This window comes from Alternaria ventricosa, assembly GCF_023758065.1.
Source record: "Alternaria ventricosa strain BMP 2768 chromosome Unknown scaffold_1, whole genome shotgun sequence".
Classification (NCBI taxonomy): Eukaryota; Fungi; Ascomycota; class Dothideomycetes; order Pleosporales; family Pleosporaceae; genus Alternaria; species Alternaria ventricosa.
In genome coordinates, this window is record NW_026055681.1 from 872,339 (window position 1) to 898,364 (window position 26,026).

Genomic DNA, 26,026 nt, shown 5'->3' on the forward strand with positions numbered 1-26,026 from the left:
CAGCAAGAGGCAGATCGAAAGCCTCTGGGTCAGGGTACAAGAAGGGCTCTTTTCGCAAGAGGGCGAGCTTTGGTAAGGGTTCTGCTGGTGTCAAGAAGCGGGCATCCAAGGGCAGCAGCAGCAGAGCATCCGGAGGCGCAACGGCAGGAAGGCCTTCTGGGCGTGGTGGCAGAGGGGGAGGCGCAGGCGCATCAGGCGGGTGGAATGGCGTGATGGCGATGCCTACTTGATCGCGAGCTTCATGTTCACACCTGTGGCAAGCAATTGCGCACATACATTCGCAGCTTCCGCAACTATTACGAAGTTATGTAAATTATAGATTAGCCATATGCTGTACGAGAGTTGGTCTAGTATCACGCAAACACTTTGGCTTGACGCCACTGATTATTTCAATCATGCTAGTTCTTATACCACGTTCGATTTCTAGGAGCTGCACAGTGGCTACGCTGCGCTGATAGACAGTGACAATTTCATAACACCAGGAGGTCACCAAGATCAAGCGTACGCGATATGTTCAAGCATAGACACAGGCATCAAGTCGTAGTGTAATAGGATATTAATTCGTTAGCCCGCAGGCAAGGTATCTCATAATGCCTTAATTGGGTATCTCATTCCTTCCTCCACCGTCAACAGCAAGCACAACGCTTACAAGCCGCTGCCATGGGTGTGGGTGGTGTGGGTTCCAGTAGTGTGGTGACCCATTCCAAGTGTGTTCTTGGCCTTGTCGACGATGCTACCACCGGTGGAGCCGTGAACGTTGTTGTCCTTGCTGCGTCCGACCTTGTCCATGGTGGACTGGGTGTTGGTCTTGGAGGAGTCGGGCTGGAGCTCGCGGGCAACCTTGTCGCCGGTGCCAGTCAGGGACTCCTTGATCTTGGTGCCGGTGGACTTGGAAGATTGGGGTTGCTGAAGGGGGTATTAGTGAAGGCAGTAGAGAAGGGGAGATGAAGGTGGCGTACCATCTTCTCACCAAGCTTGGTGTGGGTGTCTTTGCGGAATGCGTCGGCCATCTTGAAGGTGGTAATTTGGTTTAGTTTGGGGTAGTGTAATGTAGGTGGTTGATGATTCGAGTTGACTGAAGTTGCAGGTGTGGATGTTGATGAGGTCTATCTTCAGTGCAGGGTGAGCACTGCTTATATGCTCCCCGGACCTCAAGCAGCTACGTCATGGTTCGTGACTGCCGTTCGCAGTCTCAGCAGGAGTGCTGACTGACATGTGCCCAGAATGAAACAGCGCAGCCACAAACCACGGCGTATGCCCAGCACGTCGAGGACGTCATTCAGTTGGCAATCCGAGTAGGTCTAGATTTCATCTACTTTCGTGTTAGGCCGTCCTTGTTCGCTTGTTTGCATATCACTATAAGAGGCGAATGAGCAGGGATGGAGGAATGGATCAACGATGAAAGCAAGCTTTCCACGGTGGCTGACCCGTGTTGACAAGAGCTAGCCAACTGATGTTTGCGGTCGTTATACTGCGCCCTGAGCGCGCTTGCCACGTTGCGATTATTGATCAAGTGAGTATCAAGATTAGTCGTGTGTAGTCGAGCATGCGCGTCGTGAACCGCTGGGTGAAGTTTGATGCCTGGTGGGTGGTGGGGCAGGGCACTACAGGTCCCTGCGTCCCTGCGCCGGACGCGCGACCCCACGTGTAGTAGCGGTGACATCATCCCGTCTTTCCAAGGGCACAGGGTGTAACAATCAAGCTTCAAGTCCGATCGCCAGGTCAACGGAGCCCCATGCTTGCCTCTATCCAGCACCTAGCCTCGCGTTGTCATGATCACGAAATGACTCTGCTGATCACTGACGTACGTTGAGATTCTGGATGCGCAATCACTATAACTTGATCAGCGATCTCTACGGGCAGGTCTAGGGACTATGAAGGAAGTGGTCTACCGCCATGTAAACAGGGTGCAGCGCAAGCTTCCGCCGTGTGCATGTTTGGGAGACGTCGCTGCAGGGCCACCGGATAATACTTCAGGGCCCGATGCCGAGCCATGGAAGCATTCAGCCCTGAGTTGAGGTCGCCTTGAAGCTGTCGCGTTCACTCCATGCCTAAATATTCCCAGAGACCGTCACGTGACGGTATCGACGACCGCCTTTTCATGTGTCTGAACTCAACATACAGGAGTGCGCAGAACGACATATTGACCAAGTGGCATGGTAGGATGCTCAGATACATAGAGGTGCATGCTGCTTTTTATTGTTGAATCTCCGGCCGCGCACTGTCTGCGGCACACCGACTGCTATATACAGTACAAGGCGGTATGCGCTGTCGAAGCGGGTATCTTCCAGTGCATCGCGCTACGACGCGTTCTGCGCTGACAGCGATGGCGGACGCGAAAGAGCGGTCGCGGCAGGGCCCTAGGCGGTGCCGTACGCAAGGCGCCACGTCGTCGCAGGAAATGCAGAGGCTGGACGGGGACATTGCCAGGAGGCTCTAACGCAGGAACGCGCTCGGATCAGCAGTAGCGCGGCGTGCGATTGGCGGTTGGGGGCGGCCGGGGCAGGATGCTCGTGTTCGGTCCCCTCGACAACCCGCTTTGTTGATGGACTAAGCCAACCACCTCCAGCCACTTCAGACCAGCCATCACCATTTTCGCAACAGCAAAACTATCCGTCGCTGCAGGCAAAGAGAGAAGTCACATTCCACGCTACCACCCACACTTTGAATATTCTTCCACACAGGAGACATCTGACCATCGTCGTCGCAGTGCATCCACCGCCGCTGTAGAGCCATCCAGCCGAGCGTACCAACATCGACCCGCATCCCGCATTCGACGCAGTACACTTGGGACAAGACGCCATCGCTTCCCCTCTCGTACCCTCACAGGAGAGAGACCACCACCAGCCGCAGTCTGAGTGCACTTCCCCGCTCATCTCACCCGGCCCTCTGGGGGCGCAGGGAGAACACAGGCCCATAAGAGGCAGTTGAAGGAGAGACACAGTCACAATGGCGAACTTACGGTTCGCGGTTAGCATGCAACGTAAGTACACCGCAGCTTCCAGGAGAACGATCACGACTAACAATCCCCAGGGCTAATACCGTTTCTCGGCTTTCACCATGTTCTCATGATTCTCATTGCAATTGCGATAATATTGCTATGTAAGTTGGGACGAAACCACATCAGACGGGCACAGCTAACATTCTCGCAGCATTGCTACTCGCAGGATGCTCATCCACATCACCGCTCATCCCCGGCATCTTCCTCATCTCCATGTGGTACGAAAAGTTCACACCCACCTACGCACCTGAACAAGTCGACCCCGGTGTCACAGCCGCCATTGCCAACATCGTCGGCAACGCACAGCTCGGTGTGCGCGTCGGCTACTTCGGCATCTGCATCAACAGAGACGGCGGTGGCTTCATTTGCTCCAACAACGCCACTGCGCTCGTCGACAACGTTTCAGTCGACCAGGACCCCCTCAACCTTGTCTGGGTTGCCGCTACGTTCAAGGACGCGGTTGTCTTCCCATACCTGCTCATTGTCGCCATCATCCTCGCTTTCTTCACTTTCATCCTCCTCGCCACCTTCCCCGGATGGCACGAGGAGCGAGACGAGCGAACCGGATCCGACGTCGACGTCAAGCCTTTCCCGTCGCGACCTGTCTCCCAAGTCGCCCTTGCGCTCATCTTCATCTCATCCATCTTCGTCCTGGTGTCAGTCTTGTGGCAACACACAGCATCCGTCGCAGCAGCAACCATCGTGCAAGATCTGGGTAACGGCAGCGTCAAGTCTGGTGTCGGTACATCGGCCATGGTCCTTGGTTGGTTCGGCTTCGTACTCCTCATAATAGTAACCATCGGGTTGCTCGTTATGATTCTCAGCATCATTGTTCTCGACCGTCTCACCGACAACGACTAAGAGGACCGAACCGGCTGCGAATACATTCAAAACATAATTACGAAAGGATGAGCATTTTGTTGGCGCGATTGTGTAATTTGGCGCCGAGCTTATTCGGCCTTCACTTCTTCAGCTCAGTTACATACCCTTTTATTTTGGGCGACGCGGTGGCAGCTTGCTGCTCACAATTATTTTGGCATATCCGGCGTTGGGAGATTCTGTTTGCATCAGATCAATTGATCCATGAGCGAGTGTTGGTTTTCACCAACGATGGTTAGACGAAGGAGGAATGACTCGACCGAAAGCAACGCTTGGATGGGCTGTATTTATGTAGTAAATGAAAGAATGAGAATTGGTTACGTCAAGTCAAAAACTGCTGCCCCAACTTGAGCGATGCTTTCCCGACGGGTGACAATCAATGAAGTTAAATGCAATGCCTCCTTTTGTCCAGTGGCATGGCTCATATCTCCCGATGGACATCCGGGGTATTCTCGCATAACGCGGGGAAATGCAGTAGCGGAGCCGCCAGTCGACCTGCCTTTTTGACCCGAAACGGGAAAGGGTTCGTCTGGCCATGAAATGCGCACTCATGAGCTACATCTACACAACTTGTAAGAACAGGTCTGACTGCACACTCTCGCAAAGCCTGTCCGAGTCCCTCCGACGACCGGCCGCAGAGTGCAATTATCGATGGCGCCATACCTAAGCGAGCCTAGGGCATTTTGTCGCGTCCAGAAAAATTGGTGGGGTTGGCATGAGAGGGACATTTAGTGCTCTGACTGCTTAAAGGCGCTGTAGTCTTACTGCTATCTTCCGATCTTTTTCTTTCAATCCCCCTCTCCTCAAACCACATCCTCGCTTGATCGCCTGTCATGTCTAGCTACGCACTCCCCAAGTCCCACCAGGACGTATGTTGCCCCGCGTCAAAGAGAAGATGCGCAATGCTAACGCGGCACAGCTCATGGAAAAGTCCCTGGTGGACACCGACCAAGAGGTCGCCCAGATCATGGTACGACTATGCCATTGCCTGCTTACTTTATATTCATACTAACAAACACGGCAGGAGAAGGAAATCCAGCGTCAGCGCGAATCCATCCTCCTCATCGCCTCCGAGAATGTCACTTCCCGCGCTGTCTTCGATGCGCTCGGCTCGCCCATGTCCAACAAGTACTCCGAGGGTTACCCTGGTGCCCGCTACTACGGTGGCAACGAGCACATCGACTCAATCGAGTTGCTCTGCCAGAAGCGCGCCCTTGAGACTTTCGGCCTCGACTCGGAGAAGTGGGGTGTCAACGTACAGTGCTTGAGTGGTAGCCCGGCAAACCTCCAGGCCTACCAGGCCATCATGAGGCCACACGACAGGCTGATGGGTCTTGACCTGCCCCACGGTGGACATTTGAGCCACGGCTACCAAACACCCCAGAGGAAGTGCGTATAGGTCGAGCGATATGTATTGGGACGACATGCTGACCATAAGTAGGATCTCTGCTGTTTCCACATACTTCGAGACTTTCCCCTACCGCGTAAACCTCGACACCGGCCTCATCGACTACGACCAGCTCGAGCAAAACGCCCTCATGTACCGCCCCAAGGTACTCGTCGCCGGTACCTCCGCTTACTGCCGTGAGATCGACTACGCCCGCATGCGCGAAATTGCTGACAAGGTCGGCTGCTACCTACTGATGGACATGGCTCATATCTCCGGTCTGGTCGCTGCTGGTGTGAACAAGTCGCCCTTCCAATACTGCGACATTGTCACTACCACCACCCACAAGTCCCTTCGTGGACCTCGGGGTGCTATGATTTTCTTCCGCAAGGGCGTTCGCAAGACTGACCCCAAGACCGGCAAGGAGACGCTCTACGACCTCGAGGGCCCCATCAACTTCTCCGTCTTCCCTGGTCACCAGGGTGGCCCCCACAACCACACCATCACCGCGCTCGCGGTTGCGCTCAAGCAAGCGCAGAGTGAGGACTTCAAGCTTTACCAGCAGCAAGTCATCAAGAACGCCAAGGCACTTGAGGTTGCCTTCAAGGGTATGGACTACAAGCTTGTCACTGACGGTACCGACAACCACATGGTCCTTCTCGACCTGAAGCCTTTCGCCCTTGACGGTGCCCGTGTTGAGGCTGTCCTCGAGCAAGTCAACATTGCCTGCAACAAGAACACCACCCCTGGTGACAAGTCAGCCCTCACACCCATGGGTATCCGTATCGGAGCCCCAGCCATGACATCGCGTGGTCTGGGTGAGGAGGACTTCAAGAAGATCGCCAATTACATTGACCAGTGCATCAAGCTCTGCAAGAAGATCCAGAGTGAGCTCCCCAAGGAGAACAACAAGCTCAAGGACTTCAAGAGCAGGGTTGCCAGTGGCGAGGTACAGGAGATCAACGATCTCAAGAAGGAGATCGCGGCCTGGGCTGTTACCTTCCCTCTTCCCATCTAAGTCTACACACAATTTTCTTGAAGAGTAGGCGGCGTACACAGGCGTTTCTTTATCCAAGCGGGTTACGGTGTTTCAACAAAAAGGCAAATTTGGACTGGCATATTCAACAGCTCACACCATCGGATTTACGAGGAATGACATGATTAGGGCGACAAAAACTAGATACCTGGAGATGAGGGTTCCACGCGATGAAATGCTCTTAGCGTGCCCTGCACTCTTGATGGGATACGCTGCTTAACCAGCATGTCTCGATCATCAAATGTAAAACAAATAACTTGAACTTTAAGGCTATTGCGCCCCGTGGATTGTGTAATGACCATTTATCTTAGGCATGAAGCTCTACACAAATGTGAACTTCTAGAATCCGCGCAGCAGCTGTGCCGTTGACTGAAGACAACATGCTTCACTTAAAGTAGCCAGAGTCGAGAGAGACGATTCCGATCACAACTTTATTGAGCTTGGCTGCCACAATATTCACAGGTGATGATGTCATGGATTGAATGCTAAAAAGTCTATGCTGAGGCCTGTCGCGTTTACGCCGACTGCCAGGTAATGGAAAAGGTAGCGGAGTGATCTCCGCCAGCGTACACAGTTTGCTGCGTACTACCTGACGCAACCTTGTCAGCACTCCATTGCGCGTTACCGCCAGCAGCCAAGTTGCCGTCCGCGTTTGTGAAACCGGTCACACTGGCAGAGCCATCACAAGCTAGCGCTCCACCAACGATGCCGCACTTGCCCTTGGAGCTCGACAAAGTAAAGCCGTTGTCTGCCTCGGTAGCGGTGAAAGTCGCACAGGTACCGGTCGTGTACCAGGTGCCCTTGGAAATGATACATCCTTTCTTCGCGCCATTCACGACAACGTTAAGGTAGCCCTTACCACTGAAAGGCGTTCCAGGCGCAGATGTGGGTGCAGGTCCACCAGCAGTCGTGGTGGTAGACGGAGGAGAGGATCCAGCGTTCTTGGGTAGATACTTAATGCCAGTCTGGGGGCATGTCGATTTTGTGCCATCTGGGTCTGAAGCAACAAACTCGCCAGTCTGTACACTACCACGAACATCGTAGTGGTACCAGATTTCATTGAGCGCGCCGGACTTGCAGCCTAGCGTGACTTCGACACCGGGGCGCTTGGCCTGGATGGCGCTTTGAATGGCAGCGAATGTGTATGTCTTGCTTGTGCTGGGTGTGATGCCGGCTGCGCTCAACCACTCGTAGCTTGGGAGCGTCTTGAAGAGGTCGACAGTCTTTTGGAAGAAGTCAACAACCTCTTCCGTAGCCTTGTGGTCGTCGTAGCATTCGGGCTCCAGCGTGGAGATGCAGGTGCCGTGCTTGGCCCACTCGTGGTACCAGAAGGACTCATCGTCGCCCTTGTAATCTTTCCAGTATGTGGACATGTAGGAAAGGAGATCGGTTGCGCCGAAGGAGTTGAGGATGGCGGTGATGTTGGAGTAGGCGCGCGAGGAGTCGCAGTTGGCATCGTAGGTGCCATCGCATCGGTCGGGCCTGGACAGACTGATTAGCATGAGTAGGTAGCTGCAGGTGGAGGGCAATGTTACCATAGACCGTGGATGGTCCAGCTATCCTCTGGTCCAGTGGCAGGCGATGCATCCCAGAACTGCGTCTGTAGAATCTGTCCGCCCGGCGCATTGAAGCAGCACAGGTTCTCCACGGCGGTGGTGTTGTGGCAGCTCAATTGAGCATTGGGGCAGCTTTGGGTAAAGTCGCCCATGACGCGTCCTCCATGGCCGAGGATGACTTGCGCACCACCGAGGGCGATCTTGCTGAGGGTCTTGAGAGAAGGCATGGCTGTTGATTCTGCTGCCAACATCTCTGCGGTGGAAGCCGCGGCGTTATGTACCTTCTCCCTCGCGGCTCCCACCAGAGAGTCTAGCATGGCCGGCATGTTCCCACTTGCCTCCTACTACTGCAAGGACGGAGGAGATGATTTGGCGCTGTGCAACAAGACTACACAAGCTTTCGCGGATCGATCCCTCCCGTAACGGCAGCTCAGATTACACGCCCTCACGTTGCTGTCGCTGATTCGCAAGCAGCGAATACACTGTTGCTCGATGCGGAAGGTCGGTCCTCTAGTCTAGTCTGTCGCCGCCGGGTTGCTTTCCGTAGGTGCGTCAACGGAGAGCCCGAGATGTCTTTTCGACGATTCGACTGGTGCAACAGGTTCGGGGCGAGGTCAGGTAGTGCGTAGGTGTACTATGGCCACCCCGACGATGGCGCTGGGGATGGGTGTTTATGGGGGATGAAAGGGACAGACGACATAGCCACTCAAGGCGCAGTACCAGCCATCACGCCGGGCGAGGTCACGCAGGGCCGCGTTTGGGGCATGATGGTGATCTGCTGCTCGGGAACCAGTCAGATGGCGTCTCAGGGCGAATGTGACGGGTGCACGTGTAACGCGTGCCTGGCGATAAGACGACGATTGCGTTAGCCCAGGGACGAGCGGACCCTGCGGCTTATCAGCATGGCGCGCTAGCCTGCAGAGGATCGCTCGGCGTAGTCCGAACCTCCCCACTTTCCCATCCAAGTCCACACCATGATCGTTTTGCTTTTGATATGGGCGTCATCCTCTCTCTTTCCTCTTCGATGGTTCCTGCTCGTCCAATGTGGCGATGAGTCCCCAGATGACGCAGTCTTCGTTCATGAGCTCCTGAGCTGGGTCTCTATCTCTCAATACCCATTCATTTCTCGATCCAGCTGTGTAATGGGTTTGTATGAAAACCCTCACAACACCACACCACAGGAAGCGGTAGGTCAACCTGTATACTGCAGACAATATCACTTTCATCAAGACCTGGTTTGTTTGGGTTGAAATGATTGTCTATTTACGTGTTGTATTTACAAGAAAAGAAGGTTGCCCAAATATTTACAGTGTAGGCTTTACAATCCGGGTTGGACGAAGTCAGGGTGTCTGTTGGAGTTCCCTTATGGGTACTGGGTGTAGAGGCACTTGGTGGGGTTCTCTTCCTTGATCGCCCTTGCGATGAAGCCGTAGCACTCGTCGGCTCCAGCGGGACGGGTAACACCGCCCAACCAGACAGAGTAGCCGCCACCGAGAGAAGGCTGGCAAGCCTGGAACTCGATGTCCTCACCAGTCTGGTCACGGAAGACAAGGTTTCCGTCGTCGTTGATGGCGAAGGTAGTCCTTTCTCCGTTCTTCACCATGGGTTGAGCACCGGTGGTGTACTGGATAACGCCCTGGCCCATGCCGGACCTGTCAACGAAGAACTGCTGAGGAGGGTTGGCAGTGTAGAGGTAGAGGCTGCCGTTGCTGAGCTGGAACGAAGCGTAGTTGTGGGGTTCTGGACCGCAGGAAGCGTTCTGCTGGCCTGCGTTGATCACGAGGGAGTTCTGGACAGCCTGGAAGGTGCTGTACTGGAAGTCGCTGCCTGAGCGGATGGTTTGGATTGTGAAGACATCGCCGTCCTTGATCTTGGAGTCGGTGGGGAGAGCAGTGACGAGGCTAGCGGCAGTGGCAGCAATGGCAGCGGTGGTGAACTTCATCTTGATTGTAGTCGGGTGTGGAAGTAGTGTAGGGTGAAGATGGTAAGTTGGTTGGTGGATGTAGTCTTGATGTTTGAATGTGTTTGTGTTGGATGATGATCTATAGAGCAAGACCTTCAGCTCTTATATACACAGCGGCCTCGTATACAGTCTCCTTACTGCCGTACGAGAGTGACCCCAACAATACAGCAACATGAGGTCACATTCGATCCGAACACGAGCACTGGCCCATAGAATCTTCCGTACCTAGGTATGCTCCATATTTTGGTCTCGCATAATGCATGCGCCACGATGGTCTCTGCTACTCAGGGTCGTGCGAGGCCTATTCTCCGAAATGCCGACAAGCAAACGTGGCGTGTGCGCAAAACGTCGAATGGAATGTGTGGTGAGTGACGCAGCGGTGGACACGTCGACGGGCCGATGCCAGCAATGAATTAACGGAGGCTGGCTAGCTGCTGCCAATTTTGAACCCGGGCTAACAGCCCGAGGTGATCCTATTGGCCGGCCGACAGGCGAGACACAAGAATAGATCGCATGACCGAACGCTCCTTGACCGACCTTCACGGTCGAAACAACATTGGGATGGGCGACAATCGTCGTTGCTCGTGTTCTGCTCGGTTTGCATCGTTGCATGGCGGTGTAGCGAAAAGGGGTTCGCAACGAAGCAGTTCTCGGTACTGACGGCGATTTGTGCATCAAGCTGAACACAAGAGTCCACGCGTCTTCGGAAAATACCTTTCCAATGTACTCAAAGTAATGAGACCGTATCACAGTGCCAGCTCAAAATCGATTCGAGGTTGGCGAGAGCTGCACATCACACTCACAAGCGTACCTAGTACTGAGATGGCACATATGGCACAAAGGTGGGCATCGTTCTCAAACAAGAGCACAGGTCGTACCCCACAAATCCGGAGTGCTGAGGCAATTACTGAACTTCGTGTTCATTTAGCAAGATGCGCATCTAGACTATTGCCACATCACTTTCCGCGTCAAAGACGTCAACCTATCTGCCCGCGGATTCCGAAACGAACCAGCCCAAATGACACGATATCGAGCGCGTCCCACACCACCCTTTTACGTCCGCGACTTTTGTCTGCTCGTCGGAGCTCCTACTTGCATCACTCTACTATGTCTTCACGACCTCACTGTACGTGACAAATGGCTTATCGTTTCGCTCTTCCCGACATTAACGAATGTAACTTCGAAGCAGACGGCTCGCTTCAATACGGCTCGAACTTCCTCGCGATGTTGCTGTGTACGCTCCTTCTATTTAACTGTGTTTCTCGTGAATTGACTGTGAGCCTTGAGCTCCGACATAGTAATGCATCACTACCCGGAGTGGTGGTTAATGCTAGGCTCTCGATGGCTCCGACATACCTAGGTATTGAATGTCGTGTGATGTACATGATTCTGCGTACTAAGCTCTATCCTTCCAATGTCCCTTCTCATATTGCCGTTTTCTTCGTGTAAGGCTTGTCAGTGTAGTTTGACTGCGCTGGGGTTGTAGGTATAATGCTGGCATCTCCAAAGAAGGTGTGCACAAGTCCACTCTTTTGGTATATTCAGAACTACTTAGGTAGCCTCCTGCAACCTGTGAAAAGACAACGGTATTCTGTCGCTGTGGTGATTTAGTTTTATGGGTATCTTTCGGCTACCATGGCGTAAGTGATGGCGTTATGATTTTTTGAGTTTCTATCATGCGCGGTTTTAGTGCTGCAATATCCCACAACCCGAACACAATATTGGAACATTCAAAAACCCGACGGCCACATGGACCCAAAGTCCCCAATAACTACAGCTTAGCATGAACGAGAGCTATGTCCTTTAATATGAAAGATGAATTTGTAGGAGCACAAGAACCGGCCCTAGTCGTAGAAGTTATTGTAGGTAATTTCTCTACTAGCAGGATCATGCAGCGTGCCCAGGTAAGACATCCGCGCATTGTAGGATACTCGGAAGACCATATATATAGATATGAGCCTATACTAAACATCAGTTCACGTCTGCCCTAGGACATGTCCCACGAGTGGCCAATGTCGGCTTTCCGTATGTTGGCTGCTGGCAATCAGTGTTGGACTGTCCCACACTGTCCAGCCAAGAGCCGCGAAACAACGCCGCGTTCGCATGCCAGCCACAACGCGTTGTATATAGGTTGGATGGATCTGCTACCCAGAGAAACGGCCTTTGGGTATGCGCTTTACGTTCTCAAGGCACTCAATTAGGCTGTAACAAGAGAGGTTGTGCGGAAGAGGATTGTAGCGATAGAATTGTACGCGTGATCACCCCGCCTGACACACTGCAACACGTCATCAATTCAACACCATGCTGGCCGGCACGCTCGAGGGAATGCTCTGAAAATCTATGTACGCGTTGCGCAATACACAAAGACAAGGAAGATGTCTTTGCTTTGCCAATTTGTACGCGTGGAGGCGGGTCGTGTTCGAGGTGTCGGCGCGCAGAGCGAAACACCATGGAAGGTAGATGACGCGACGCATGTATCGCCAAAACCACAACCATCAAGACTAGACTCGAGTCCCGAGAGCCTATCAAGCCAACATAAATCATGGAGTATTCCATCGAGTACAAGACTGGCATAGAAAAAAAGCAAACAGTAAGCATGTAGCAACGCGTCTCGTCAATAGGCTTCGAGGATTCGAGCGGAAGCTTGCGCAAAATCGATTCCTTCAGGACGCAAGCTGCAGCTATCGTGGATTGACAGAGATGACTCAGACGAAACAACAAGCAGGGACTATTGGCACGACTGAAGCTCGAGGCCAAAGGTGCCTGCGGTCAGGCTCCTGGCATGCGTTGGCCATGGTCAAGCGTCACCAAGTTGAAAAGAGCGACTCGAAGGAGAGGAGATGGGGTGAAGGGCTGCGCTTCCAGCAGGGAGACAGGAAAGACCCCCAACAAATCGAACGGACAGCAGCCGCACGGCGCCTAGTCAGCGTAGGCGGCAGTATTGCAACATGAGATCAAACTGAAGCGCATCTTGATCAGGCCTGGAAGATTAGCGCCTTCGAGTTGGTGATCTGGGGGCGCCGATTCTGATCCCTGAAAAGTATAAGAACGGCGCATACCCCACCCGCCGCGTGCTTGCCCCAACTCAGCGACTTCCAGACTTCCCACCACCACCATTCTTCCATCGATTTTCACGTTCGCCCTCTCGTTCGAAGCATCAGTAACGCGTCTATCTTCCCATCCAAACCACTAGCAACAATGCCTCCCAAGAAGAACACCACCCCTTCCAAGGCCAAGGCCGCCGCTGCCGCACCTGCCCATGGCTCCTACATCGGTATGTACTATGATATCTCAGCCCAACGCGGTCGCGTTGGTTGCCCGATAGTCGCGTCTTTGTCGCCGGTCAATGCTGACTCTTTTAGACATGGTCAAAGATGCTATCATCAACGTGAGTCTATCCCAGGCGTGTTGCCCTGCACATGAGTTTGCGACAGCTTGCGACAGCTCGCAACGCCAACTTCAGCGCGAATCACAATAACGCTCCATGACATTACTCCCCCAAGTGAACATGATTACTGACGAGCTCTATGCATGCTACAGCTCAAGGAACGAAATGGATCAAGGTTAGTAAAATTAATCCCCACATGCCGTCGCTCATATGTTGCGGCATGCTTTCGTCTGAAAGCGCGCGTACCTCAGAACTCACGCTGATTTTGCGCCAACAGCCGTCAAGCTATCCAGAAGTACATCCAAGCCAACAACAAGGTCGGCAACCTTAGCGATGCTGCCTTCAGGAGTCACGTCAACCGTGCTATTACTTCCGGCGAGGAGAAGGGTGACTTTGCGCGTCCCAAGGGTAAGTGCCTCTCCACCAAGTCTGCGCGACGACACATCTTCAACACGTCGCTACTGTGTATCCTACACGCACGTATCATGAGTCATCTGAACCTTACTGACGCGTCATGTAGGCACGTCTGGACCAGTAAAGCTTGCGAAGAAGGAGGCCAAGCCTGCCGCTGCCACCGCTACCAAGAAGTCTGAGCCCAAGGCCGAGAAGAAGGTCACTGAGAAGAAGACCGTCGAGAAGAAGACTACTGAGAAGAAGGCCCCCGCCACCAAGAAGGCCACGACCACTGTAAGTAACTGCCTGCTGTCATGAGCCTACATGTCTGACTTCCTCTACAGAAGGCCAAGGCCACCACCACCAAGGCTGCTGCTCCCAAGAAGGCTGTCGGCCGCCCGAAGAAGGCCACTGCCACAGCTGCTGCTACCAAGGCTGCCCCTGCCGCTAAGCCCAAGGCCAACGCCAGCAAACCCCGCAAGACTGCCCCCACCGCAGCCCCCGCCGTCGAGGAGGAGGTATCGCGCGTGCTCGGAAAGACCAAGTCTGGCCGCGTCACCAAGACCAAGGCTCCCGCCGCTGCAACCAAGGCAACCAAGAAGGCACCAGCAGCAAAGAAGACCGCCGCAGCGAAGAAGGCCACCACACCCAAGAAGAAGGCGACGCCCAAGAAGGCAACACCAAAGGCCAAGGCATGAGTTGTTTCAGCTTAAGCTTCTTTGTTCTTGTTGACCTTTTTTATTTTACCATGCTACCGTGCGTTAGCTTCGGAGCGTACGCTAGACGACATCTTCTTCACGTATTCCCTTTGTCACACTACTAGTCTATGGGTTTTACAGGTGGGCGTGGTTCGGCCACCGGCGGATATGGCGAGGCAGGCCTACAGTGTTCGTCCCTGATTTTCTTACCTGGGATATATCATGTTGGCCGGGCGTTCTGGCGCGTGTCTGTCTTTGCGGATGGATGTCTACTCTACTGTCATTGTTCTCTTCAGCGTCGCAATCTGGCGTTATGGGAGGCTAGCTACGACGTGATGCTATCGTCTCAAGCAATTCAAATCAACACATACTTCAAACGTTACGCGTCTCTGAACTCGATGAATGTGACGCGTTGTTTTGATCTGACGCGTGAATCTTGCGAGTCATGTGAGGGGTATGGTGGGTCTCTGATAAGATAACCGGCTCTGCCCGATCTTCTCATCCTTTCCGGGTGCCGGCTACCGGGCAAATGCGACCTCCTGCGCCGCTCCAAAAGGGCTCCGGTCATGTCTCATGTCTTCCGAAGGTGCCGGTGATATTACTGTGAGCATCCCAAAAAGAAGACGAGCGACTTGGCACACCTCCACGACATTCACTTCTCTATCATTCAATTTGAATACAAATGTTGGCATGCTTTCTTACAACGGGGTGAACGCGGTTTCCAGGGTTGTGCCTTCCACGTGCGTTAGGAGAAACCGAGAAAGAGCTCGTCACGCCTGCCACTGCGAGCGATATGGCGTTGGAATTGGCGGAGACGAAGATGCTGTCGCATGATCGCGTAGTGGAGGCATCGACCGGTTATAACGAAATACCTGCTGTCTTGTACACGCGAGGTGCACCTTGTAAACTTCTAGCGACACCTGGTGGGAGCTGACGATAATAGTCTCACATGTCGGTGGAGTATTACATAGTATGTACACTCTAAAGTGTGTACTGCGCCACTCAAGCCGCTGCATTTCATGGCTTCGCAGACACGCAGTCGATGCTGGGTCCGCGGGAATGGGTTGCTCGTTGTCATCTGTCGCACCTTCCCACTCACTCTCAACTTCACCCTAGCGTCGCGCACAGGCTACAACCATGACTGAATCTTTCCGCCTGAGTTTCGACGTCTTACTTTCAAGCTAAACATCACCAACCGGAGTGGTCCGCCCCGCCATGTCGAGCCCGAAGACTGCTCAAGGTAGCAAGTCAAGCCCCATCAGGTATTATGAAGCCGCCAAAATATCACACAAACCATTGCGAAACTAACACTGTACTCAAAGCTTCACGTCTTCTTCATTGGTCACCATACGCGTGGGAACTGCTCCGACTATCGAAAGTTTCGTCGCGCATGAAACTTTCCTCACTTCTCGCTCGGAATTTTTCCGACGCGCGATGAACGGCAACTGGGAAGAGTCAAAAACGAGGATCATCAACCTTCCCGACGATCATCCTGGCACTTTCGCTCTCTACATTAGCTTCATCTACACTGGACAGCGGCCCGTCACGGACAAGACCGCGCAAGAGCTAAAGATGCTCTCAGAAGACGAGTTTTCGAAACTCACGACAGCTCAATACAAGGCTGTCTTCAATGTTCTCATCCTTGCTGAGAAGCTGCAAGACCTGAAGATTAAGAATGCCATGATGGAAGCTGCAGTAGCTACAGCCCTACTGAGAGGTCCCGATGGTGACTGGTTCGTCCCATCATCGTGTGTGATCAACAATATCTATAGGGGCACACCGCCAAAGAGTCCCGCTAGACGTTTTGTTACCGACGCGTGGATCGGCTGCTCGATCAGCGAGAATTTCGCGATCATCAGCCGACTCAACAAAGATTTCGTGGAAGACCTAGGTAAAGGTATCGACAAGCATTGGGTTCCAGTCAGGATGCAAGCGACTTTCCAGTCAACAATCTGGAATGCTGCAGCGTACCAAGAGAAGTCAAATGAGGACTAATGCGCACTGCTATCTTTGCCCAAATACTTCGGTCTCTTGGAAGCGCAGAATATGCGATCTGCTGGTGGGATAAGTCCCTGTTCTGGTCTCCACCTAGGTAGCAGACGCGAACTGGGTATAACCTTGGCAATGTCGGAAAGGCCGTACTCGATGGAGCGGAATTACGAAATCTTACCGTGCAAGGGTTTCTCATAATCATGCAGACATTAGCACACATATCCACAAGATATGATCGACATGAAGTATCTTATTCAGTCTAATTGCATGATTCAAGATCGGGTTATATTATTAGCCAAAGGCGCATACGCCCCCTTGTAGGTAATCTTGTTTTGTGCTACGCAAGCGGGGACCGATGGGAAGAGCAGACGACTAGATCGTGTTCGAAGAAGTTGAAGCTTCACATAGAAGATTTCGTCGGTTGTAGCGTTTGGCAGATGTGCCGGCCCGGGATGGGGGATGGCGTTCATACCCTGCCCAGGCGATGTCTGTCGAAGTGCTACAGACAGCACCTACAGCGCGGTTTACGCGACACATCCACAGCGCACGGCGCCTCGCTAGGTGAACTGCCTTCTAAGGCCATCAGCAAGCTCTCCAAGACTCTCGATATACTGCTCTCGTTACAGTTTCAAAGGATTGTTCCCATGTACAGTGAGTCTTCTAATGTTTGTTGGCTTTGTACATAGGAGTGGGATCGAGGTGCGCCCCGCAAATTCAGGCCCAGCACGCTAGCGGGCGCTAGGAATACTTGCGCGCAGGAGCTGCTCGACCTTTAACTGAAGTGCCCGCGGAGGCAGAAAAGCGGTTTAAAGATACCTGCTTCCGGCTACATTTCTATGAGAAGCACATCCACGTGCATAGCCCGCATGCACGTCGCCCTTCGCAATTCGACATGCGCATAGTCCATGCACACCACCTGTCCGGCACAGCGCGCCGTTGTCGAGAAGCCCTTCCGCCGTTGCTTCTTGTTGGACCGTTGCCCACTAGTCGCCACTCCGAATCGCTCAACTTTCAAGTTGTCTCTGATCATGGAATAGACATAAAGAGTTTGATGATGCTAGTGGCCCGCGGGTCGATTATTGACATCCGTTGTTGGGTGATACCAGGAGGCGTCGTAAAGTAGCATCGCTTCACGGGATCCGTGAACGCCTTCGAGAGCGGGGTGCCACTGCGATGTTATTTAGGAAGGTATCCGATAGCACGCCTGAGGGATACCGGCCGTTCTTTGCTTATTCGCTCATTTCATCTCCGGTCTCTACAGTCTGTGGCTGCTTACCTGCGACAGGGTTCTCCAGATCCGCCGCACGGCTGTGGCTAGCTAAAAGGTAAGGTGACAACAAAGCGAGACGCGCCACCAGTATTTCTGATTATCCCAATTTCCTGGATAAACACACTTGGGGAGTGAGTGTGATCCTTTCAGTTGCCTTTGATGTTCCGAAAGCTGACCTATCGGCGGCAGGACAGGCATGCGATATGTACGAGGCACACCAACTTTCGGGCACGTCCTGTTCATTGGTGACCTTTGAATCGTTACCATTCCTTCGTCTACGCGAACGAATCAACATGCTCATGCATATGCTCGAGGATGTTCTCGACCCATCACAAGGGGTCACCGTTGAAATGGGACACGTCTGCTACGCCTGGATACTTACCAAAACGTCTGTGATGGACATTAACATGCCCGGAGTCGCGTAAGCGATATAGTATAGATCGCCGCCTGTTGGACAAAGGATAAAGAGACGATCAGGTGTCGACGCGCAATGGCTTCGCCGACAAACCACAGCCATCACAAGGACAAGTTGATTCGATGTACACAACAGTTTACTGCTCGTACTGTTCGTGGAGACCAACGGGGTGTATCGGGCACCAGATATTACCCCAGATCGATGGAACGATGAGAATTCTTGGCCGAACAGGCGTCCACTAGTGCTCATTCACATGCATTTCGCACTCTGTTCCTTCCCCATGTAAGTGATAGCCAACGTCTACTGGGATGAATATGCAGGGCTTGACCGCCAAGACGGGCTTCACAGCGAGCTTGAGTGAGCTTGGTCCCCAGGTTTTGGCGCCTCTACCAGGCGATCTATATCCGGGGTCAACTGCTTTGCTGCCTGAACTAGCGACATATCCGGTCATTTACATCGGATCGATAGTTGTCTAGAGCTTGAGCGCAGCTGTCTTTGCGGACATTCTGAAATAGCGTGGGCTGATCGATGACAGGTCACACGGTCGCATGCCAACAGTACATGCGGACATACACATTCTCGCTAGCCGTTGGCACATACCAACCGCCCATGGAGAATGGTACCAATCCTTCCAGAAGTGTCAAGTGCGGAGTAGTCACCTGGTCAGGCCTAGTGTAAGAAATTGCAATGCTACCATAGAAAGCCACACACGCACCACACTGCAGCATCACCGCTGTTCAGGATGCGATATTAAAAGCTGGGGTATCCCACTGTCGATTGCGCCCGCAGCCTTCTCTAACTTCTGCTTCCTCAACGCTGCGCAAAGCGCCTTTCATCATAACTACCTCTTATTCCAGCAATTTTGGAATAAACAGCGACAATGCCAGGAGGTGGTGTTACCCTCACTGGGACGCATGACCTCAACCGGGTCGAGGCTCCTGTCACCGTTCGAGCCTATCTGATCGTCGCATTCGCTGCGTTCGGAGGAATATTCTTTGGATATGACACTGGCTGGATGGGTGGAGTCCTCAACATGGACTACTTCATAAAGCAATACACTGGAGCTGAATACCCCGACGTCGTATATCCGGGCCTTGACTCCACCAGCCAGACCATCAAAGACTATCGCAACTCTACATTCGTGGTCGTACCATGGCAGCAATCGCTCGTCACATCCATCCTCTCTGCCGGGTATGTGAGAAAAGACCAATAGTGTTATCAGTGAATACTAACAGAACACAGTACCTTCTTCGGCGCCATCATGGCTGGTGATATTGCTGACTTTATCGGACGTCGTTTCACAATCATCATGGGATGTGGTATCTTCATTGTCGGAGGTATCCTTGAGACAGCCTCTACCGGGCTTGGTGTCATGGTTGCTGGTCGACTTATCGCCGGTTTCGGTGTGGGTTTCATCTCATCCATTGTCATTCTCTATATGTCTGAGATTGCACCCAAGAAGGTCCGCGGTGCTGTAGTCGCTGGTAAGTACTATCCACATGGCCTGCATGTATACACCCTGACTTTGATAGGCTACCAGTTCTGCATTACCATCGGTATCTTACTCGCCAACTGCGTTGTATATGCCACTCAGAACAGACGCGATACTGGCTCCTATCGAATTCCAATCGCTGTACAGTTCCTGTGGGCTATCATTCTCGCCATCGGTCTCGCTCTCCTCCCTGAGTCCCCTCGCTACTGGGTCAAGAAGGGCAAGCTCGATAAGGCTGCCGCCGCACTTGGCCGTGTCCGTGGCCAACCTCTTGACTCCGAATATATCCAGGATGAACTAGCTGAGATTCTTGCTAATCACGAATACGAAATGTCGGTTGTTCCCCAGGGTAGCTATCTCGGCTCATGGATGGCTTGTTTCAAAGGAAAGCTCTCTCAGCCTTCGTCCAACGCCCGTCGCACTACAATCGGCATCTTCATGCAGGCTATGCAGCAGCTGACTGGTATCAACTTCATCTTCTACTTCGGCCCGGTCTTCTTCCAGCAGCTCGGCTCCATCAGCAACCCCTTCCTCATCTCTCTTGTCACAACTCTTGTCAACGTCCTGTCCACCCCGGCCTCGTTCGTCATGGTCGAGAAGATTGGAAGACGCCCTCTCCTTGTTTTCGGAGCTGCTGGCATGGTTATCATGCAGTTCATCGTCGGAGCTATCGGAGCCACCGCTGGCAGAAAAACTGCCGACCATCCTGCCAATCCCAATGCCACGAGAGCCATGATCGCATTCATTTGCTTGAACATCTCCGTCTTCGCTACCACCTGGGGACCGTGCGCCTGGATCGTGATCGGCGAGATCTTTCCTTTGACTATTCGATCTCGTGGCGTTGGTCTGTCCACGGCTAGCAACTGGTTCTGGAACTGCATCATCGGTATCATCACCCCCTACCTAGTTGCCGACCGCGATGACTCTGCTCGTATGGGATCAAATGTCTTCTTCCTGTGGGGCTCGCTCTGCTGCGTTTCATGTAAGTTTCCCATATTCTTTGCAGCCACATGGAGCATTTTGCTAATCCGTAAACAGTCTTTTTCGCCTACTTCTTTGTTCCCGAAACTAAAGGTCTTACGCTCGAGCAAGTCGACAAGATGTTGGAGGAGAGCACCCCTCGCACCTCCCGTAATTGGAAGCCCCACAGCACCTTTGCCGGCGACATGAACCTCGCTGATAAGCATATCGAGATTCCTCTCGAGAACCTCACTACTAAGCACGAAACCTCTACAGTCTAGTTATCTGAGTAGAACGATGTGTAAGAAGGGAATACTCAACGTATGGAATTGCCGATGTCACTAGATGTTACTGCAATGCATAGACCCGCTACCTCGCACTCCATGCTGTGGAGTTACAAATTTAGTGGAATAACATACCTTAACCTTTGTCACTGGGTTTCAGTCCGCGTTCCACACTGTGATCGCTGCAAAGCGTACGCGAGACTCAATCCAGAGTGCACGTTATGGCAGCTGCTTCACCACCTGAGATCTCCAGCTATATGCGTGCTTCCAGCAGTCTGGGAATTTGACTCGAACCACAAGCTGTGACTGCTACGTGGCGCGTCAAGTGTCCGCTTGCGCAATGATCTAAAACCCATTGCCGCATTCTGTTCTCCTCGGCTCTAGATAGGGACCCCGATGTTCGCTATGTAGCACGAGGCTAACGGACTGACAGCGGAGGCGCGTGTTCTTGCGTTCGATTAGCCGGCACGGTGTTTGCGACATCATTTGAGTAGGTGGTACGAGGTTGATGGGTCGCATGCTGTATTAGGGAAATGGCTTGCATGAGAAGTCGGAGCTAAGGGTTGGAGCTCTGTCAGTGTGGCGAGAACTTACGTCGATGATGTTTGTCAGCCGACGTAACATTTGCGCGTTTGTTAAGAGATGAGACTGTTGCATGGTCGGATCCTTCGTTGGGCTTGCCCAAGTCAGGCGCGCTGTGGCGGAGCTCGCTCTTGCCTGGTGGTGTAGCATCTGTGCGTAGCTTGGTGGGGGCTTCAGGCTCACCAAGCGCGAGCATCTTCTTCAACTCCCATGCCCTGCCTTTCAACATTGTTCTGGATGCTCCGATTAATTCGCCCTGATCCTTGAAATTGCGCGAAGAAGTCATGGCTGCTGCCTGTGACGAACAGCGCCGCATGCCCAATGAACAGTCTCCCTGCGGACAGCCTTGCGGGATGTGAGAGGCTGCACGTGATGGCGTCGCTGCCCATCAAGCTTACCTTTATACGTGCATGCTCAGCTCAGCCTTGGGCGGGGGCTATGTATAGTCTCCAGGATGCCAGCTACATCGTCGAGTTCATGGCTATCAGAGTGGTCTTCACTTCCCTCCACGTCCCCAGTTCTCTAGCAATTTCAAATGAAGCTCGATTCTGACAAGAAATTTGGCGAACTATACCCTAGTATCGAAGCTCTCCAAACAGCCTTGACAGAGCTCGAGACAAAATACAAGAAAATCGTCTCTGATACGCAGATTCCTCTTCGATTTCTCACTCTGTGCGACAGGCCGCCTTCCGAGCCTCCGGGAAACACAGTCAGTGATCTCGCCATACAAACTGCATGTGAGATAAATGCTGACTTCATGCACCTGTATTCAGGTCCATCTACGTCTTACCCAGAGAGCGGAATACGATCTCGACTGGGAATATGTTGCTGTATCATACACTTGGGCACAACCTGAGGGTCTTGCCGCCCAATTCAATACGCCGGAGTTCAAGATCTGGATCAACGACACGGAAGCCCGTCGGCCACGTTGCCCTCCATCTGTTCTTTACCGGGCATTGCAATACGACATCCACGAAACTAAGACTGGTCGCCTCTGGATAGATCAAGAATGTATCGATCAAGACGATGCGATAGATCGCGATGAACATATTGCGCACATGCATAGGATTTATGAGCGGTCCAAATGCACCGCTATCGTCCTATCGAAGAGTATGAGCCCGAGCCATGCGACCTTCTTGCAGCGCTGCATTGAAGCCGACGCAAAAGACACGCTGGAGCAGACTTCCCACCAAGGAGATCAAGAAGAACCTCCCATGTATACTTGCTTGAGTCTTACCGATACGATGGGTGCCTCCTTAATATCCATGTCACACAAGAACAATAATCTAGAAAGCATTCTCCAAATAGAGGACCAAAAAGGAGGCCCCATTGATTCCGTAATAGAGGCGATCTTTGAGAACGTAACGGAAGATACCTACTTTACACGTGCCTGGACATATCAAGAGCAGCGGTGTTCTAAGGTCTCGTGCTATCTGATCCCTGTACCACCAGATCCGACATCTGATGGAATTACTATTGGATCAGAACGAACGAGTATCTTCATGCCAAGTACTGTTCCTCGGAGTATTCATACATGGTGCTGGAGGCGTTTGCGTTTGCGCAGTTTCGAACTTTCTCACTTGCTAACCAACAATTTCCTTTCTCATGACCGCGATGCGCGTGCCCCCGGTGTACCTGTGGTTAAGGAAAGAGGTTTGAGTCCCGCGGGAACAGTCAGGGACAGAGACTACGTGATTATGGAAACAGTCAGGGGCATGAACACGCGAGATTGCAAGTACGTGTCTGATCGCGTAACAATGGTGGCGAATATATGCGAGTTCGGCATCACCCTTCGCACAACCGAGTTCCAGGACGATGAAGCAGTGAGCTACAGTACATGTGTTTTGGCACTTCTTGTCATGAACCGGATATTCAAGAGGTCATGGGCATCTATCATGGAAATGAAAATCGATGTTGCGCTCCTCACTTTTTGAGCTACATAGATGCTTCCATAGGAGACCTGAATGACAATACCCACGCGGATAACCTACCAACGCATTCTCTTTCTGAATGTGCACCCACCAATGACTTCTCGCTCTTGAGTGGGTCTAAAAAGCAGCAAACTTGCCTTGCGCATCTATCAGGTTTCTTCGAGAACAGTCCAGGCTCAACGCATCAACAAGAGTATGGTATCAATAGTTCGTCATCTATACAATCTCTACTCCACGCACAATACATCCAAGGGCTTCGAAGAAGTTCAACTGGCTTTATGTCCCCCACTAGCCGTCTGCGCCCTCAGAAACGCCTCAACGTCCTTGGCACTCGTGGCATCGATCTGGCGGTCCATCTCTTGTTCCTGTGGACTCTTTATCCTCTCAGGCTCTTCAATCTTGTTTTCTTCACCCTTGTTTCCACCAACCACACCGGCAACGGCTTCAGCGGCAGAAGTAGCAGTCGAGGTGACTACAGCGGAGGCTGATACAGCGGCTTGTTTAGCTTGGTCCAAATAGCCCGGGGCAGCGGGCTCTTCACGATCGGGGAGCGGTACCTCTTTCGGTGCTTGACCCACCGTGTTGGGCTCCATTGTGACTGTCTTGTCTCCATGCCCATGGTCAACGACTGCTGCCTCGGGCGTTCCGTCTGCGAGCTGCCCAGATGCGTGTGTTTGGTTCTGTTGCTCGTACCGTGCTTCTGATGTGCCCGCGCGGATCGGTAAGGTTGTAGTAATTGGTACTGCGGTCGTGGACGGGCGCGACTCGGTGTCTGAGGGTGGGGTGTCGATTTCCGGCTCGTTCGTATCAGGGGGATGAGTCGCTGTGCCTACGGTTGTGAGAGGGTCGCCGATCTGAGTCGCAGGTGTGGGTGGCATCAGATCTCCCTGCTTGTATCCTACAGGCTTGGGAATGGAGAAAATTAGTTTTCTTCGCGGTGTTCCGCTTTCGCTGCCGACGCCCCAGGCTTCCATTTCGCCATTCTGGCCCTCCTCCCACTTTATCGGCCCAATAGGGAATGTCTTGCGGCCGCCCTGGGTGTTTGGGTTCTCCCACTTCATTTGCGCCTCGATGGCTGGCTCAAGGTTCGGCAACTGTCCCCACTCGAAATCGAGACCGCCACCGTATTTCTTCGGGATGTTGTCATGGTCGATGTATTGAGAGAGTGTGGAGTAGACGTTCTGCGGGGAGAGGATGAAGATCTTCGAGACTGTGATGGGATCAAACCAGCGCTTGACCCAGCCCCAGACGGTGGGAAAGAAGCCAGGCGCTCCGACGATCTACGATTTGGTCAGTTCTACTTGCATAGCTCTCAAGAAGACGCGTGCACATACGAATATCCTATCCAGGGTCTCAGGGTAGTGTGCTGTGGCCAGGACCGAAGCATCTTGCATGTGGCCCTTCAGGTTCCAGAACTGCTTCAGCCCAACACCACTGATATCCACGATGTTATTGCTTTGCGAGATTGGCGTTTCTGGGTGGCTACGAGGGACCATGGAACACAGAGGTGTGTAGAATCTTGTGAGCGACTCATACAGGGCGAATAGGCGCAGGTTCTTGGTCGCGACATTGGGGATAGTCGTCTTTGACTTGGCGAGTTGCTTCTCGTACGTGGAGATGTTCTTCGAGTTCAGCGGTGCGACCTCGAAAAGGAAGAGAGGAATGCCGCGTTTGTCGCGTCGGCCGAGCCATTGCGGATACTACGTGAGGCTGTCAGACAGGATGACAGCACATGTATGCGGGACTCTCTACCAAGCGGCGCGTTTGCTCATACTCTTCGACCTCGATGGTGTTGAAGATTTCGCTTAGTTTGTTCTCCTTCCGCCAGTCTTCCGTGTCTTTGAATTGCTTAAAGGCCTCTTGGGGAACAAAACGACGCGCGCGCAGATAGCGCCTGTAAGCAGTCAGTGCCCCGCTAAAATCGACAACTTCGCGATTTGCGCGTACAGCATGGTCTCGTCGTCATGACTGGCTCGCACCGGCCCGGCTGCAGGCGTGTAATAGCCTGCTTCCTGGCACACCTTCTTGAACTCGAGAAGCTGGGCCTCTTGGTTCTCGGTGAGATGGGAGAGATGTCCCGCAGGATACTGCATCGACTCTACTCTGCTGAGGTCGGCCATGGCGGGATATGATAGGAATGTAGGAGTGTAGGATTACAAGGCCAAAAGGAAAGATAAAAAGTGGTGAGCCAGACCGTTCAGTTTTAGGGCGTCATGTTTATGGTAATGAATGCGGCGGTGCGGCAGTGACATCAACTGTGGCTGCAGATCGGGTCTCGCGGACAGCGAGCTTCGGCAACGGTTGCGCGCTATCCGGACCAAACGTGGAAAAACCATATGAGGGTCTTGCTTGTTCACGGACATAACTGACTGTTGCGCTCGAGTCGTGTCTACCGCATTGACCACGATGAGTCCAGAGTTGCTCCGAGTGCCTCGCCATTCATTTCCGCTGCAAGCCGGAGCTTCGCCAAGGCCTTCGTGCTGACAATGATGGCCTAACTTGCAGATATGCTGACAGCATCAAGGAAAGAAAGCCGGGTAGTACGGGTTTAGGCTATGGCGAGCCATCAAGTCATCCTTCTGCTTAGTCCAACAATAGTCACGTAGTTATCTTGATGGTATCTCCAAGGCGACCGGAATATTCATTAGAATGCGATCAACATTCCTCAGCGACTGCTCCAGTGAGCAGCGTGACAGGGCTTACTCTATCAAGAGTGCTGTGTAGCTCTCCAGCCTGTTGATCTAGCATGAGTAGAAAAGCGCTCCACTGAGTAGGTTCTGCATTCATAAGTGAGACGTC

General features: G+C 52.8%; 9 protein-coding genes across 9 annotated transcripts; 5 read left to right on the forward strand and 4 right to left on the reverse strand.

Annotated features, from left to right (window-relative positions):
• Positions 1-645: 645 nt before the first annotated feature.
• Positions 646-1,010, reverse strand: J4E93_000288 (uncharacterized protein; the record flags this gene model as incomplete). The annotated part of the gene is made up of 2 exons (XM_049338249.1): positions 646-906; positions 960-1,010. 2 exons carry the CDS (start codon positions 1,008-1,010, stop codon positions 646-648), a joined length of 312 nt encoding a protein of 103 aa, XP_049204134.1.
• Positions 1,011-2,949: 1,939 nt separating this feature from the next.
• Positions 2,950-3,862, forward strand: J4E93_000289 (uncharacterized protein; the record flags this gene model as incomplete). Its single annotated transcript, XM_049338250.1, has 3 exons — positions 2,950-2,983; positions 3,034-3,102; positions 3,153-3,862. The coding sequence occupies 3 exons, from the start codon at positions 2,950-2,952 to the stop codon at positions 3,860-3,862; spliced, it is 813 nt and encodes a 270-aa protein (XP_049204135.1).
• An 851-nt stretch (positions 3,863-4,713) lies between these two features.
• J4E93_000290 (uncharacterized protein) lies at positions 4,714-6,285 on the forward strand (the record flags this gene model as incomplete). Its single annotated transcript, XM_049338251.1, has 4 exons — positions 4,714-4,749; positions 4,800-4,850; positions 4,905-5,269; positions 5,322-6,285. 4 exons carry the CDS (start codon positions 4,714-4,716, stop codon positions 6,283-6,285), a joined length of 1,416 nt encoding a protein of 471 aa, XP_049204136.1.
• A 533-nt stretch (positions 6,286-6,818) lies between these two features.
• On the reverse strand, positions 6,819-8,110 carry J4E93_000291 (uncharacterized protein; the record flags this gene model as incomplete). The annotated part of the gene is made up of 2 exons (XM_049338252.1): positions 6,819-7,785; positions 7,839-8,110. The coding sequence occupies 2 exons, from the start codon at positions 8,108-8,110 to the stop codon at positions 6,819-6,821; spliced, it is 1,239 nt and encodes a 412-aa protein (XP_049204137.1).
• A 1,112-nt stretch (positions 8,111-9,222) lies between these two features.
• J4E93_000292 (uncharacterized protein) lies at positions 9,223-9,801 on the reverse strand (the record flags this gene model as incomplete). Its single annotated transcript, XM_049338253.1, has 1 exon — positions 9,223-9,801. One exon carries the CDS (start codon positions 9,799-9,801, stop codon positions 9,223-9,225), a length of 579 nt encoding a protein of 192 aa, XP_049204138.1.
• Positions 9,802-13,020: 3,219 nt separating this feature from the next.
• Positions 13,021-14,301, forward strand: J4E93_000293 (uncharacterized protein; the record flags this gene model as incomplete). The annotated part of the gene is made up of 6 exons (XM_049338254.1): positions 13,021-13,096; positions 13,185-13,210; positions 13,363-13,385; positions 13,488-13,618; positions 13,731-13,897; positions 13,948-14,301. 6 exons carry the CDS (start codon positions 13,021-13,023, stop codon positions 14,299-14,301), a joined length of 777 nt encoding a protein of 258 aa, XP_049204139.1.
• A 1,434-nt stretch (positions 14,302-15,735) lies between these two features.
• Positions 15,736-16,296, forward strand: J4E93_000294 (uncharacterized protein; the record flags this gene model as incomplete). Its single annotated transcript, XM_049338255.1, has 1 exon — positions 15,736-16,296. The coding sequence occupies one exon, from the start codon at positions 15,736-15,738 to the stop codon at positions 16,294-16,296; it is 561 nt and encodes a 186-aa protein (XP_049204140.1).
• A 2,562-nt stretch (positions 16,297-18,858) lies between these two features.
• On the forward strand, positions 18,859-20,711 carry J4E93_000295 (uncharacterized protein; the record flags this gene model as incomplete). The annotated part of the gene is made up of 4 exons (XM_049338256.1): positions 18,859-19,169; positions 19,221-19,462; positions 19,511-20,452; positions 20,509-20,711. 4 exons carry the CDS (start codon positions 18,859-18,861, stop codon positions 20,709-20,711), a joined length of 1,698 nt encoding a protein of 565 aa, XP_049204141.1.
• A 2,782-nt stretch (positions 20,712-23,493) lies between these two features.
• On the reverse strand, positions 23,494-25,347 carry J4E93_000296 (uncharacterized protein; the record flags this gene model as incomplete). The annotated part of the gene is made up of 4 exons (XM_049338257.1): positions 23,494-24,507; positions 24,562-24,927; positions 24,980-25,121; positions 25,175-25,347. The coding sequence occupies 4 exons, from the start codon at positions 25,345-25,347 to the stop codon at positions 23,494-23,496; spliced, it is 1,695 nt and encodes a 564-aa protein (XP_049204142.1).
• Between the last annotated feature and the right edge of the window lie 679 nt (positions 25,348-26,026).